The 14497-nt window shown below is 65.8% G+C and overlaps 1 protein-coding gene across 2 annotated transcripts in view; it reads right to left on the minus strand.

The window, feature by feature from the left end:
- Window positions 1–788: 788 nt before the first annotated feature.
- The window catches only part of STK32C (serine/threonine kinase 32C), a 33190-nt gene continuing 19481 nt past the window's right edge, over window positions 789–14497 (minus strand). Inside the window, exons 2-12 of one of the 2 annotated variants that reach the window (XM_037051239.1) lie at window positions 8757–8812; window positions 7036–7187; window positions 6376–6549; window positions 5649–5686; window positions 5474–5563; window positions 5053–5156; window positions 4422–4538; window positions 3177–3302; window positions 2949–3080; window positions 2276–2343; window positions 789–1394 (exon numbers count right to left, since the gene is read on the minus strand). In XM_037051239.1, the coding sequence (XP_036907134.1) occupies window positions 1277–1394; window positions 2276–2343; window positions 2949–3080; window positions 3177–3302; window positions 4422–4538; window positions 5053–5156; window positions 5474–5563; window positions 5649–5686; window positions 6376–6549; window positions 7036–7187; window positions 8757–8812 (1175 nt within the window). In that variant the 3' untranslated portion in view covers window positions 789–1276. Of the gene's footprint in view, window positions 1395–2275; window positions 2344–2948; window positions 3081–3176; window positions 3303–4421; window positions 4539–5052; window positions 5157–5473; window positions 5564–5648; window positions 5687–6375; window positions 6550–7035; window positions 7188–7428; window positions 7594–8756; window positions 8813–14497 lie in introns of those variants that run through there. The other variant, XM_037051240.1, reaches the window with a different exon arrangement.

Raw genomic sequence — 14497 nt, forward strand, 5'->3', positions numbered from 1 at the left:
GTTCTGTACCCCAGAAATGGGACACCCCCACCCCAACCCCAAAGCAGACGATCATGGTCACTGGGAAGACGAGGGGAAGGTCGGGCCCAGGGCAGCAGCCTACCATCTATCCTGCTGGTCCCCCCAAGTTCAGGGGGCTTCCTCTGGCTGAGTGCTTGGCTCACTCTAGCCCAGGAGCTGATCTTGGTGGGGATGCCCACCAAGGCTGATGTCCACAGCACTGTTCCCTGCTCAGCGAGAACTGAGCAGTTGTGGGGCCGGACACCCACATCCCTGCCACCTGCACCAAGAAACTGGCTGCTGTCTCCAGGGGTCTTGGAATCGCATGTAGATTTACACATCTGAACAAAACCCAGACGCCCCCCCCCCAGCCTCTGACATCACCATGTCTCTGCCCAGGGGGTCCGTCCTACCCTGCAGCCCTGCCCACCTCTGCACCCTGGCTTCCCCCACAGGTCACTGGCTGGACTCCCCCAGGTGGGCACACGCAGTGGTGTTTCTGCAGTGACCACCAGGGCCTGAGCGGGGTGGCAAGACACCTGCCCTGCACCTGGCTCAGCAGGCTCAGGCTGAACTGGTCCTGGTCCCTGGCCTTCCACTGCCCAGTGGGCACCACCCCTACCACAGCCTGCCAGCACCCAGCCCAGGGTGGCGGGCCTGGGGAGCCAAGAGTTCTGCCCAGTGGGAAATGCACGCCGGCCCAGTGGGTGCAGGACGTGGAAACCCCGACCCTGAGTAGGACTGCCGTCATTCTCAGGGGTGGAAGTGTACAGAAATGCTACCGACAGTGCCAGAACACTCATATTTATAAAATCATCCTCGCCTCCCGGCCCATGACACTCCCCTTTAATGTACAGGAACCGTGGACCTTGGGCTGCCCCTAAGCTCTGGGGAGCGAGCCACGGACGCACGTGTGGCCAAGAGGTGGCCTGGCCTCCACAGCCTGCCAGCAAGTGGGTCAGGAGGTCACCAGGAAGGACAACAGTCACATGTAATCAGAGGTCCTGTGTGGCGCCGCCCTCCTTGCCCACCACTCGCCCACTGACAGTCTCTTGTCCCCAGGCCCGTCCGAGAGCCCAGTGGCATCTCAGTGGTCCAGCTGCTCCGGCGGAAATGTGGCCGGGACAAGGCAGAGGTTTTGCCTGGGTTGGGCCGGCTCTGGCTGGGCTGCTCAGTGCGAGGGCTGACACCAGGCCTCCCCCCGCCGGTCACCCTGTCCCTCCAGCTGTCTGAGTTTCCAGTGCAGCCCAAGTGTCCCCCGCAGGCCAGAGGGCTTCTAGCTGCTCCCCGCCGAGGGGCAGATGGGGCCGCACATGGGCGGGGCGGGGCTCTCCTCGCCGTCTGCATCCTCGGCCTCAGGGGAAGCCTGCGCAGGGTCCTGGCTCCTCCTCAGCCTGTTGGGGAAGCACCGGGAGGGGTTTTGTGTAGCGCCCCCCAGCCACCCAGCGACAGCTGGTTTGAGCACTCCAGAGTGTGCCCCTGGGGGACAGGGCTGGGGGCCCTTAGTGGTGGCTGTGGGGCGGGTCCTAGGCAGGAGGCTGGCAGGTAGAGGCATGGGGCTCAGCAGCACCCCGACTGCCCTGGGCCCTGGGGCTGGGAACAGCAGGACTGGCAGCTGAGAGGAGGCCTGGTCAGCACAGTTCTGGGGTCAGCAATTTGGGGACGGGGCTTTTCAGAGACCGTGGCTGAGCCCCATTCCCACCTAGGCCTCTGGCCTCCAGGACAGTGGCTTTTGTCCTAAACCAGTGCCCACATGTCCTCTGGCCAGTGAAGCAGGGCAGAGCGCCACCAAGCTCTCCCTCTTGGCCAGTGCCCAAGGCCACCTCCTCCAGGACCCTTGGCCTCACCCAGCCACTCCTTCCCCAGGGTCCCCCAGCACTGGGCTTTGTCCCCCACTGAGGGGGGTCTGAGCCTTTGTGTCCTCCCTGCCAGCCAGCACGGCCTTTTTGCCCCCCAGTCCCTGGTGCTCCATAAAAGTTGGCCGAGCAGGTGGCTGCTCAAGTGGTGACATGCAGGGAGCCACCAGCCCTCCCCAGGGACATGTGCTGAGTGTCTCCCCGAGGCCCTGGCCACTGGCCCCAGCTTAGGACTAAAAGCTCTGGAGGAGCCCCCACCCCCACCCCCCTGGGCCAGTGCTCAGACCCCCAGGCCTACTGATGCCGCATGGCTGGTGGGGCTCAGGACAGGTGTGGCCAAGAAAACCTCGGCCCAGCCCCCCAACTCCTCTCTGCCCCCATCACCACCGACTGGTCCTCCCCACCCTCCACGTGCTCACTTTTCTCTGTTAAAAATCACGAAGTCTTGCTGGATCACATCAAGGTAGTCCTGAAGGTAGTCATTCTCCTGTTAGTCAGAATAAGGCACAGATGTCCGGTTCCCTCATGCCCTCAGGCAGGGCCTCTTCCACCTGACCTGCCTCTCCTCCCGAGGCTGCACCTGGGGCTTCTTCTGAGGCTGGAACTCTGCTTCAGAGCCAGAGCAGTGGGGGGTGCACCTCCCAGGTGGCCCTCAGCCAGGGGCCGGAGGGTTCCCTGGGCGGACGCCCAGCCCCCCGCCCCCCACCTCAGTGGATGCTGACCTGGCGGGAAACCATCCTGCTCCGCTCCCTCCCCTCCCCCACTTCCTCCCGGCCACCTGTCACTTGCACACAAAATCAAATCTCCGCGCCGGCTTCGAGAGGCCCTGCCCTGGCTGCGCCGGCACACGGGCTGCCCCAGAAGCCCGTTCTCAGGGCCCATCCCCGGGGCCACGTCGAGTGTGAGCTGGGAGGGGGCGCGCGAGTGTGTGCCCGCGGCTCCAGCAGCTCTGCCGGGTGGGAGGAGCGGCCGCAGGCCCTTGGGTCTGCGGGGCCCCGCCGGGCATGGGGTGCTCGGGCGAGGGGCTGCGGCCGGCGAGAGCAGAGGGTCCAGGGCAGGCGGCACCCCTCGCCCACCCCGGGCCGCACTCACGGACTGGGAGCCGTCCCTGCCGCTGTCCCGGGACCGGGTCTTGGCCAGCCGCTTCTTCTTCTTGTGCAGCGGCCGGGACTCCAGGATCATCTCCTCCAGCTCGAAGGTGGGGTCGCAGTGCAGGCGGCCTTTCTGCGGGGGAGAAGGCAGGGCGGGGCTCACCTGCGGCCCCGCCCCACCGGCCCGGCCCCGCCGCCCCGCCGCCACCTGGCGGTCCTGCGGGCTTACGTTGGGCACAAAACCCGGCTCCACCCTCTTCTGGATGAGGTCGTCCCATAGCACATGGGCCAGCGAGGGGGTCGCCTGCATGTCCTGGAGGCTGGAGACGCGGTGCTTGGGGTTCACAGTGAGGAGCTGGAAGGAGTCCACATCAGACGGGGCCGCCCCAACGCCCCTTGGCCCAGCACCTGCCCCGGAAGAGCGGTCCAGGCCAGAGGCCCGAGGGTGGGACGTGCAGGGTCTCAGAGTCAAGCAGGCAACCCGGTCGGCGCAGGAGCGCTGCCGGGGGAGGGTTTGGGGTGCGCGGAATCGCGAGCCGGGGCCGAGGCAGAGGGCGGTCTGCTTAGATTCGCCAGCAGGTGGCGTCCTCGGCCTGGCCAAGTGCAGGGAGGCCACCTGACCGTAACTATGGCCCTCTGAGCCCCAGAGGCCCGGGGCAGCACGTGCGGTCGGTCGAGGTTTCCCCAGGTGTGGGGCTCCCTGCGCAGGCCATCTGCACTCCCCTTGGAGCTTCTGAGAGCCGAGGTCCCACCTGGGAACCATCTGGGCAGGTAAGGGCTGCGCTCCGCGGGGCAAAAGCTAGGTTGCGAGGCTCCACTAGGCACAGGAGAGGCTCTGGCTGCCTGGCTACAACTCCAGGGTCAAAGGTCTCCAGGCAAGGGCCAGACCTGCCCTGGAGGACCCGATAGGCCGAGACTCAGGACTGGGAGCCACTGGGCCCCACCTGTCCAGCGCCCTCTCACCCCCGCTCTCCAGGGACCTGTGTCTGTAAAGTGCAGCTGTGGGGCCACAGCCCAGCCCTGCCTGAGGGTGGCAAGCTGGCGGGAGCACTGCGGCCCTGTCCCTGACGGCCCTGGGCCCTGGGGGCTGCAGGGGTCCTGGGGCTTCTCTGCTTGCTCCCGGGGGTGGCTGCCCACCCGCTAGAGGGGAGTAGGGGCAGAGGGGCCAGGCACCCTGTCCCCCACGACTGCCCTCCAGCATGTGCAACAGGAGACCCACACAGAGCAAACTCCGTGCCTGGTTTGGGCGCCCGTCCCGGCGCCAGGGGCTGAGCAGCAGGTGCACAGACAGCCCGGGCGGCTATGGGAGGACAGAGCCGGCTCTGACAGGTGGGGAGCCCACCGGAGAGGGACTCCAGGCGAGCGTGCAGGAGCCAGACGCCTCCGGGGAGCAGGGCCTCCACACTGTACCCCCTTGGGACAGGAGGCCGGCCCAGCCGGGACCTGGGGGCCCTGTGCCCTGGGAGGGGCTCACCTTCCGCAGCAGCGCCACCGTCTCCTTGGACCAGGAAGGGACGTACTGGACGCTCACGGTGCCGAACAGCTGCACCAGGGATTCCACGGCATTGCCCGAGTGGATGTCGTAGGGCCTCTGGGCAAGGAGACGGCACTGTGCCCCGCACCCTCTGCAGCCCCACCCCAGTCCCGCACCAACTGAGCACGGCCTGCACCAGGAATTGCCGGGAGGGGATGCGGGTACCTGGGCTGGCTGCACCTTCAGCAGGGAACTGACCAGAAGAGGCCGCTAATTCACCCCCTGGGCCAAGTGGATGGGCCCTGGCGAGGCTGCCTTCATCGGGGATGGGGTCCCTTGGATGCCCCCACCCGGGGATGGGGAAGGGTCATTCCAGGCCCAGTGCACAGCGGCCAGTGCACAGGCCCAGTCACCGCCCGGAAACCGCAGCACTCCCCACCCTGCTGCTGCCCAGGCACTGGACGCCCACCCAGGGCGGGGGCTGCTAACAGCGTGTGTCCCCACTGGCAGAGAGTGCAGGTGTCTCTGGACACTGGGGCGGGGCAGCCTCCCCCTCCCCAGGGCCCCGGACCATGCCGGGGCACTGCCAGCTTGGGGCTGGGGGGGGGGTGGCTGAGCCTGAGGAGCGTACCCATCCGCGCAGCAGCTCGTAGGCCATCACCCCCACCGACCACCAGTCCACCTCGAAAGAGTAGCCGGTCCCACCGTTGACGAAAGACTGGAAAATCTCTGGAGCTTTCCAGAAAGGGAAGGAGAAGCTGAGCATCCCCAACCCTCGGGCCCAGGGCTGGCACCTGGGGCGGTGGTCCAAGACCAGACTGCCATCAACACAGGCAGGTCCCACCACCCGCCATGCACACTGGGGTGTCTCTTTGTCACACCCGTTACCCTCTCACACGTCACCTAGTCACCTGCACGGATCAAACATGGCTATCCCTCCCTCTGACAGTGGTGTGCCTGTAAGAAGTGACCAGCCCACTGGCCACAGGCTGCTGTGAGGTGGGGGGCTGGTGGGGGGCTGGTGGGAGGCGGGGGAACGGGGCTGTGCTCACCCATGTAGGGCTTGGTCCCCGCCAGCGCAGTTGCCCTCTCCCCGTCCTTTATGATGGTGGCGATGTTGAAGTCGGTCAGGTGCGCGTGTCCTGAAAGGGGAGAGGACGGGAGGCTGTCCAAAGACCAGAGGTGCATCCTGAGGGCGGGGCGCTCATCCCTCAAGCCCCTGCTCACCTCGCTCATCCAGCAGAATGTTGTCAGGCTTGACGTCTCTGCAGAAAGAACAGTGAGTGGAGAGACCCTTCCCGTCTGTGCCCCGTGACCCCCGCAGCCTGGGCGCTCCCCTGTGGGAGGCCTGACGTGGGCCCTGGTCAGGCTTGAGGGCCCAGAGCCCCGCACCCGGTAACACACGCACGTAGCCCGCTGACCGGCCATCCTGGTCCCTGGGAGGGGGCCGCCTCCAGCCCCACCTTCCGGACCAGGCAGAAAGCAGAGAAAAGCCCAGCCCTCTGGACACAGAGGCAGCCAAAGCCCCTTGAGGCAGAAGCAGCACCCCCCAGCAGACCCTGCCTCCCAGGTGCAGAGCCTCTGTCCGGTGTCTGAACCGCACGGGACAGCACAGGCCACTGGGGCGGAGAAGCCAGAACCAAGGTCTCGGACTCCACCACCGACCACACCCCGGGCTTGCGTCCCACAGACGCAGCTCCAGCCCCCTCAGTCCATCTGCTTTCGTCCGCTGCTCTAGTTTGCATCCCCAGGCCCAGGGCAGGTGGGCAAATGGGGCCCCGCGGTCCCCCGACCAGGCGGAGTCCACCCCAACAGGGCCAGGCCCCGGGGGGGTCCCTGAGACCCAAGGGCTCTGTGTGCCGGCCCCCGGTGGGGCCCCTGGGGGGGCATGAGGCAGAGCTGCGGAGGGTGGTGCCCTGCAGTGTCCCGCCGCCCCGCACAGGTGGGCGTGCACCTGTGGATGATGTGCTGCCCACGCAGGTAGTCCAGGGCCAGCGCCATCTCGCAGACGTACAGCCGCACGGTGTCCTCGGAGAACTGCACGTTCTGCTGCAGGTGGTAGCGCAGGTCGCCGCCCAGCAGCAGGTCCACCACCATGAACATGTCCTCCTCGTCCTGGAAGGAGTACCTGGGGGAGGGCCTGGCACATGCACGCGGGCGCCGCCCAGCAGCCACAGGGACTGCCTGCCAGCTCATCGGGGATCCCGCCCACCACCCCTCGACCCCCAGGGGAGGCTGTGGGGGAGGGGGGATCAGAGGACCCTGCACCAGGGCGCTCCCACGGGAAAGGGGGTGGCCTGCTGTGGCCTGTAGGTCCCCATCTCCTGGGGTGGATCTAGAGCCCTGTTTTGTGGAGGAAACAGCCCCCCAGACTTTCTGCCTGAAACTTGCAGGTCTCAGGCCTTCTTTGTGGGAAAGCTGGGTGTCCTGCAGGTGGGGGACCCTCATGAATCCAGGGTGCCACAGACACCCGATGGCCGGCAGCCTGGGGCGGGGGCTGTGAGTGATCGGGGAGAGGGAGGGCGGCTGGGTGCTGCCGGTGCCCCGGGGCAGGACCGGGGCAGACAGCCCCGGGGGGCTGCACCCCAGCCGGCAGGCGGGCGGGCGCGCGCACCAGAGGTTCACCAGGAAGACGTGCTCCAGCCCCTGCAGGATCTCCAGCTCCCGGAACACGTTGCGGACCTCGTCCCGCTCGATGCACTGCCGCTTGCTCACGTACTTCATGGCGTACATCTTCCCCGTGTCCCGCTTCTGCACGATGCACACCTGGGGGCGCGGGAAGCGGCCAGACGCGCGTCTCTGGAGGGACGTGTCTCCCTGCACAGGCGCCTCCGAGAGCAGGCAGGACCCAGCCCTCCCCAGCCATGACCCAGGCAGGCAGCAGCACCGCTGTCCACCACGGCGTTCCCTCACAGGGCTCAGAGCAGCAGCCGGCTTGCAGGGGTGTTGGGGAACGAACGAGGGGCCCTCGGGCAGCCCCTGTGCACGGCCGCCGCTGTTTCCAAACCCCTGGGCCGCGCTCCGGCCCCCTCAGCTGAACCGCGCTGTGGATCGGCAGTGTGGACTCCGCTTCCAGGGATGGCGGCAGACAGGACCGGGGCGAGGGAACTCTGAGGACACCGGCCACACTCTTGTGGCCGAGGAAATTCAGTTGGACTCGGGATCCGGGGCAGTGCAGGAGGAAGAGGATGGAGGAGCCACCGCTGTGTCCCCACTGCAGTCGTGGCAAGACCTCACAGAGACAGGCCACCGAGAGCCATTTCCAACAGCCCCACAGACTCCGGTCTCCACATCTTCAATGAGCAGGAGCCAGGGAGGGTGGAAGGTTCTGGAACTCGAGGTCCCAGGTGCCTGGAACTGACTGGTCATCAGTGTCCCTGGCACACCTGCTGGATTCAGCTCTGGGGGGTGAGCACCTCCCCTCCCCTGGCCCAGCATCCTGGGACGAAGGCGCTTTCTCCCAGAGACGTCCGTCACACTGGCACGTGAACGAGGCAGCCTTAGCATCCAACTGCCTTGTGGGCACGAACTGGTGAGCTCAGGGAGTATCCCACGCCACGAAGACACGTAAGGACATGTGGCAGTTTGCATGATGCCCCACCCAGGTGGCCCATTCTGCTTCCCATAAGCAACAGACACAGGACCTACCCAGTGTGGGCGCCGCCTGGAGTCCAGCGGGGGGGAGGGGGGACAGGGAGCACGGCTCGGTTCCGGGACCGGGACCGTGGCTTCCATGATGCCGTCATGAGGGTGTGTGGTGACGCACACCGACACGGTGCCCCAGATCAGCCGGCCCTGCCCGACGGAGGGGAGCCAGCCCAAGGGCTGCATGTGTGGGGTTCTGGACACAGCAGCTGGCAACTTCTCTCAGCCCCGAGTGTCCCCACTTCACCCAGGCACAGTGGCCTTCCTGGCCTCCGTGGGCCACGGCTGCCGTTCTCCAGGTAGCACCCCGCACACCACCGTCTGCTGCGCCAGCCATGCCGCGGGCCTCACACAGGCACAGCTGGCCTGGGAGATGCCCACACTCCCGGGGACGCTCTGCCACAGCTCAGACTGAACAGGGGTCTTGGCACCGACAGGCGGTGTCAGGGTCTGGACCCCACAGAGCCTGGCAGCTGTGCAGGCTGCGTGCTCTGCGACCCCCCCCACACACACACCGGGGCTAAGACGCCCCAGCACCTGTGAGCTCGGGGACAGCCCGTGTGCCCTAGCAGCGCTGTCCTGCGGAGCCAGGCACACCCCCATCCTCACTGGCAGACGCGGGGCCCTGGGGAGCAGGTGGGCCATCCAACACCTCGGCCCCGCCCTGGCCCCTCCCCGGTGCCACCTTACCTTGCCAAAGCTGCCCTTGCCGATGGCCCGCAGGATCTGGAAGTGGTCGAAGTTCACTGTGGACAAAACAGAAGGACATTGGGCCAGTTGGCAAGAAAGCCTTGTGCCACCGCCCACTCCCACGGCACGGACCCCAGGCCCCCAGAGGCTCAGGTGCTGGCTGCAGGCTTCCTGTGCATGGCGGTGAGGCCAGAGCCAAGGAGGGGTGGGGCCTGGGGGCCGTGCAGCCCCCTCTTCCTGGGCTCTTTGTGGGCAGGGCCAGGCCGCCCCACCCGCAGACAGAATGGCAGGAAGGGAGCCCCTCAGCTTTAGTCCCAGGTGCCCAGTAAGCCGCGTCCCCAGGAAGCTGGTCCCCGCCAACAAAGACCCATGAACAGGAGGCCCTGGGTGTTCAGGGGCTGCCAAACCTCAGAGGCAGGACCTCGGCCTCTTGCTGAGTCTCCTGGGGTGGGGGGGAGGTATTTGCCCTGAGGGGGTCACTGGGTGTTTTTCTGGGATTAATCCCTGGAACCCCAAGGGCTGTTCCCCAGGCCTGTGAGAAACCACCCAAGTTCTTATTTCTGCCGACTTTATGGACAGAGCTGGACAGCGAGCCCCTCCTGGAGAAGGGGGACCTTGGAAATGGCCACTTCCCTAACTGTCACAACCTGCCCCTGCCCTGCCACGCACAGCATGTGGCCCGTGTTAGCCCCTGAAGAGGGGATGGGGTTCAGACATGCCCTGCAGGCTCCCGACTCCGTTCTGAACTGGCACCTGCTCTGCTCACCGGGGTCGGGAGGACAGGGCCCCTGGGTCTGCACAGGCGTCTCTCCCCTTCCATCCCGCCCAGGGCCCAGGCCGGCCAGGTGGTGCCCCCAGATTGCTACCAGCCCCGGTCTCTTCCCCCCATGCCCTCAGGCTCCATGCAACTGAGGCCCCTCCCCCTCACAGCCCAGCCCATGGGCAGGAGCCAGGCCAGCACCCTGAAATCTCTGGGGAACAAACACAGCTAGGGCTCGAACCAGGCCAGAGACAGAGCTGAGGCAGCTGGGGGCATTGGTTCCAGAACAATCCCGGTTCTGGGGCCCAGGAAGGCACCGCAGCCCAGGCCTGCACGACTAGAAACCAGGAGCCAGCAGGCACCATCCCCAGGCAGGCTCCCTGTGGCCCTGGAAGCCGCCCCCACGCCTCCGTCCAGCAAAGCTTTGTCTCAAAGCTTGCCCAGGGATGACTTCCCCAGTGACCGGTGTGTGTCCCAGGTCCTGTTGGGTCTGAACCAACTGGACCTGTGTTCCGGGGTTCACGATAGCAGCCTCAGCCGCACCGAACATGCCCCCAACTTAAGACTAGGGCAACCACCAGATCGTACAGCAGCCCTGCCCACTGGGCCAGCTCTTCCCCGTCCTGGGGGTGTCGCCCAGGACAGCAAGACAGGGGGACGGGGGCTCCTGCTGCCCAAGGCCCCTCCCCTGCCAATTGCCCCTGCCAGCACCTCCGGCAGGGACAGGCCTTCAGAACCACTGTGTCCCTTTACCCCACCCCAGCCAGGGGACCAGCCCAGGGCGCAGGGATGAACCGGAGAGCACTGAGGGCCGGGAGCTGGGTCGGGGCCAGGAACGAGGAGGGGGAGACACAGGCCTGGGCAGCCACTGAGCCCTGAAGCCTGAACCCCGAGGTAGGGGTGCCCAGAAGGGCAGCACGGGGACTGGTCAGGGAAGAATAGCCCTGGACAGGGCAGGCTCTGTCCTCTGTCAGGCCCCTGTATCTCCTGGCATGAGGTCCTTCTTGGAGACAGGTGGGCAGATGGGCAGCCCCAGCCCAGGGGCGGCGCCCCCAAGTCCTGGCAGCCCTCCCTCCGCCAACCCCACTGCTGGGCCCCACCCCCACCCCAGGCACACCTCCTCTCCTCCAGCCATCCTCAGCTGCCCGGACCCCTGACCCCACTGCACCCCATCTTCCCAGCCCTCCCTCCTTAGCACTGCCCAAGGCCTCAGCTCCTGGGAACCCCACATTTGGGGGGTTTGATGTGGGAGCACAGCCGTGGATCCACCAGGGTGTCACCTGCGGGTCTCAGCTGGCTCATCTGGGAGCCAGGAGCTGGGAGCGATCGGGCATCACGGCCGGGTCAGGTGAAGGCTGCAGTGCCGAGCTCCTCCCCAGCACTGCTGCCCAGAGCCACCGCAGGGAGGCTGGCTGCCTCGAGCACGCATGGGAAGCAGGTTGGTCCTGAGCCTGTGCTCAGCCTGGGGACTGGCCTGGGCCAACACAGAACCCCTGCTGTCTGCTAGCCTGTCCCCGCGGCTGTGCCCACAGAACACCCCACTTTCGTCACCTCCAGCCCAGCCCCAGACCTCCCTGGCCCCTCATCGCCCACATGGCTTCCCCAGTGACCGTGAGTGTGCCCTGGGCTCAGACTGTGCCCAGCATACCTGCCCCCGGGGAGCCCCCACTGTGGAAGAAGGGTGCCGAGCACAGGCACTGGTGTCCTTCATGGGCCCCTTAAAACCCAACCAAAATGGGACAAGTGTACACAGCCCCAGGATGCACTGCTATTCTGGAGCCCAGTGGTGCACCTCCGATGACACTTGTGTGCCTGTGTGTGCATGTGTGTGTGCACCTTGTGTGGATACATGCACCCACGTGTGCCTGCGCCCATGTGCCAGTGTGTGCGTCTTATGCATACATGTGACCCATGCCTGTGCGCCTTCTGTGGTACATGTGCACGTGTGCCTGCATGTGTGTGGGTGCACATGCTGGTGTGTCCCTGGGGGTGCAGCTGTGTGTGTGTGTGCATGTGCACGTGTGCTGGTAGCTGTCCGAGTGCCCACGCCCAGTGGGGGGCACGGGAGGCCTGTGCACGACCCGTTGGCGTGGGCCCACGGGCTGCTCAGTCGACGTTCCGACAGACGAACCCAACCCAGAGCCTTCTCGAATCTCCAGGATCCCGGCAATTTCCGAGCCGTAGGAAGAGATGCCACTTTTGAGTCCTGCTGCTGAGCCCCATCTTCCTCGTGTGCACGCACACGTGCGTGTGTGACTCAAGCTGTCCTGTGAGCCGCTGCGGGGGCAGGGAGGGCGCTTGGGAGAAGCCAGTGCAGGCAGCGTGGGGCCTCACAGCCGTTTACCACCCCCGCGGTGCTGCTAAGTGCCGCCTCCTCCCTGCACGCACTGGGCTGACAGTGGGTCTGTCCCCGAGGTGCGAAGGTTGCTCCTGAGCCGACAAGACTACCCAGTGTCCCTCCCATGCGGCAGCTCACCAAGCTAGAGCTGCCAGGCTCCAGGCTCTCACTGTGCCCCTCTACCTGGGAGTGCCCCTGCCTGGGGGCACCCCTTCTTGGGAGCACCCCTTGCCTCACCATGCGGAGCTGGGGCAGCTGGGGCCGATGTACCCGGCAGCTCACTGTCACCCGAGTCCCAAGTGTTCACCAAAGCCCACCAAGGCCCGTCACTGTGTGCTCAGCCTTCCCTGCTTCCCAGGTGTCGATGGGACACCTGCTGTGACCACAGAGGGCCTCGCCCACAGCGCAGTCTCCCACCGGAAGAGAGGCTTTGTGTCCCGAAAGGCACTTGGTGGTTTCATGTGAGGGCCTGGCAGACCCAGGCTGGGGTGACCGCTGTGTTACCTGGGGTGCTGCAAAGTCCCCTGCAGGCCCATGCCCATTCCCCACGCCCATCGCAGGCTCGGGAGCGAGCGAGGGGCAAATGAGTGAAGAGCGAAGGGCAGATGGCAAATGCAGCCGCCCCCACGCTGACCCGGCTCCGGGCCAGCAGGGCTGCCCCACCAGGAGGCCTCCTGACTGGACACGGGGCCTTGGTACCTTAACTGCTGGGACTGTGAAGCGCTGAGACCACAGAATGGGCCCCAGTGTCTGTGAGACACAGTGCGTGTTTTGGCTGGAACTGAGGCCCACGGCGAGAGCGGTGTGCATCTGGAACCCAAGGGCTCATCAGGCAGAACGGGGCCAGGCTGCTCCCAGGGGTCAGCAGAGGTGGGAGGCATAGTTCTGCCCACTGGGCTGAGGCCCCACAACCCCAGGGCTGCCCACGCCACAGCACGGCCTGCCCTGCCCCACAGAGCGCCTGGGCTCTCTGAAGCCGGGCCTCGGGGGAGGGGACGACTCCTGTGGCCCCAGTGCCCCAGCCGAGGGACCGTCCACTTGCTGAGGGCTCTGCTTGCCTGGGAAGCGGCTGACCACTAGTACGGTCAGTGGGGCAGCTGCCCGGGCCTCCTCCTCTGCGTCTGGGTAAATCAAACGGGGGGGGGGGGACATTGCTGCAGACAACACGCTGTTCTAACTTCTGCCTCACAGTGTGCACATGGCTTCATTTCCCACCTTTTCTTTGGAAAGAGATTTGCATATTTTTATGGGAAGTCGATATTTAAAGGTTAATAAATCGCCTGGTGGTTGGCTTTGCAGGCTCGGGGCCACACCTCCAGCTGACGTTTCCCGGAGGCTTCGGGCCCTGGTGACACCTGGCTCAAAGCCGGCCTGTCCCTGCCCCTTTCTGGACAGGAGCCTTGCCGGGTGTGCAGGCCTCTGTCCCTCGGGCACTGGCCTGTCTGGGGAAAGGCTCACTGGACCAGGAAGGGGCCCAGACATCCCCAGTGCCCTGCAGGTGGCAGGCTCCTCTCCAGGGGCCTGGGCAGGCCCGAGTCTCGGGGAGGGCACCATCTGTCCCGTAGAGGAAGGGAGATCAGAGGTGGGGGCCGTGACGGGGACCCTGAGGAATCAGCCCACAGCCCCTGAGCCCCGAGGACCCAGCCCCTTAAGACAACAGGGCCCTTCCATGAGAGACCACCAGCCTCCAAGCAGTCTCCCCTCCTCCCTAGGACCTCGCAAGGAAGCAACGTAATTGCAACTCCTGTGGGCAGAGAACCTGGGGAGTCCCAGCCATCTGGACGCTCGCCCACCTCCCAGGGGCTGCGGCACACTGGGGAGGGGGCCGGGGGTGGCGGGGAGCCGGGCACCAGCCTGCAGCCTGGCCGGCTCCACATCAGGACAGCGTCTGTGGTGCACGGTGTTCTAGTCACCGATTCCTGCAGTTCACAAAAATTAGAAGGCAAATGCTCCGCTAGGAAACAGCAACAAAGAGCAGGAAAAACGTTCAGGGAGGGATTTAAAAAGGAGGTTTTCAAGGAAAGTCATGAGATTCGGAAAACCCAAGCCTTTCTTTGGGGGCCAGTTTGAGTCCACCCCACCCCCACCCCGCAGGAGTCGCCTGGCCCAGGCCAGCCTTCACCCTACAGAGGCTCCCAGGCATTTAGGCGGAGTCACTCAGGCTCCCAGAGACACCACGCACACAGGGACACAGTGTTGCTGCTCCCAGTTGGTTTCCCGGGCGACCCAGACAGGCCCCTCCCCCTCCCATCCCCACAGTGCGGAGCAAACCCCTGGTCTCCAGGGGAACAGCCCAGCGGCTCCTTCCTCCAGCTCCACGGACTGAACAGCCTTCCTGGAAAAGGGGCGGGCCTACGTCAGGCCCAAGTGACTAGAATTAAGGACAGGCACTATTTGGAGGGAGGCCTAAGGCTTCTGGTCTCCTGTTTCCAAAGATAGGCTGCATTCCCTCGGGAGCTGGGCACTGCGGTTTGCGGATGCGAGACCGCCTGAGGGTGGGACCTCCCAGAAGTCTCTGGAGGGAAGCCAGGGCCCCACCCTCCTTCCGTTGGGGGGGGGGGGCGGCCCAGNCGGGGGGGGGGGGCTGCTGGGACCACACACTCCAGCCTCTGAAAAGGTGGGGGTCCCACCTCTCCTGCGGCC

The sequence above is a fragment of the Sturnira hondurensis genome, unplaced genomic scaffold, assembly GCF_014824575.4.
Source record: "Sturnira hondurensis isolate 20B ecotype Veracruz unplaced genomic scaffold, ASM1482457v3 Scaffold0007208, whole genome shotgun sequence".
NCBI lineage: Eukaryota > Metazoa > Chordata > Mammalia > Chiroptera > Phyllostomidae > Sturnira > Sturnira hondurensis.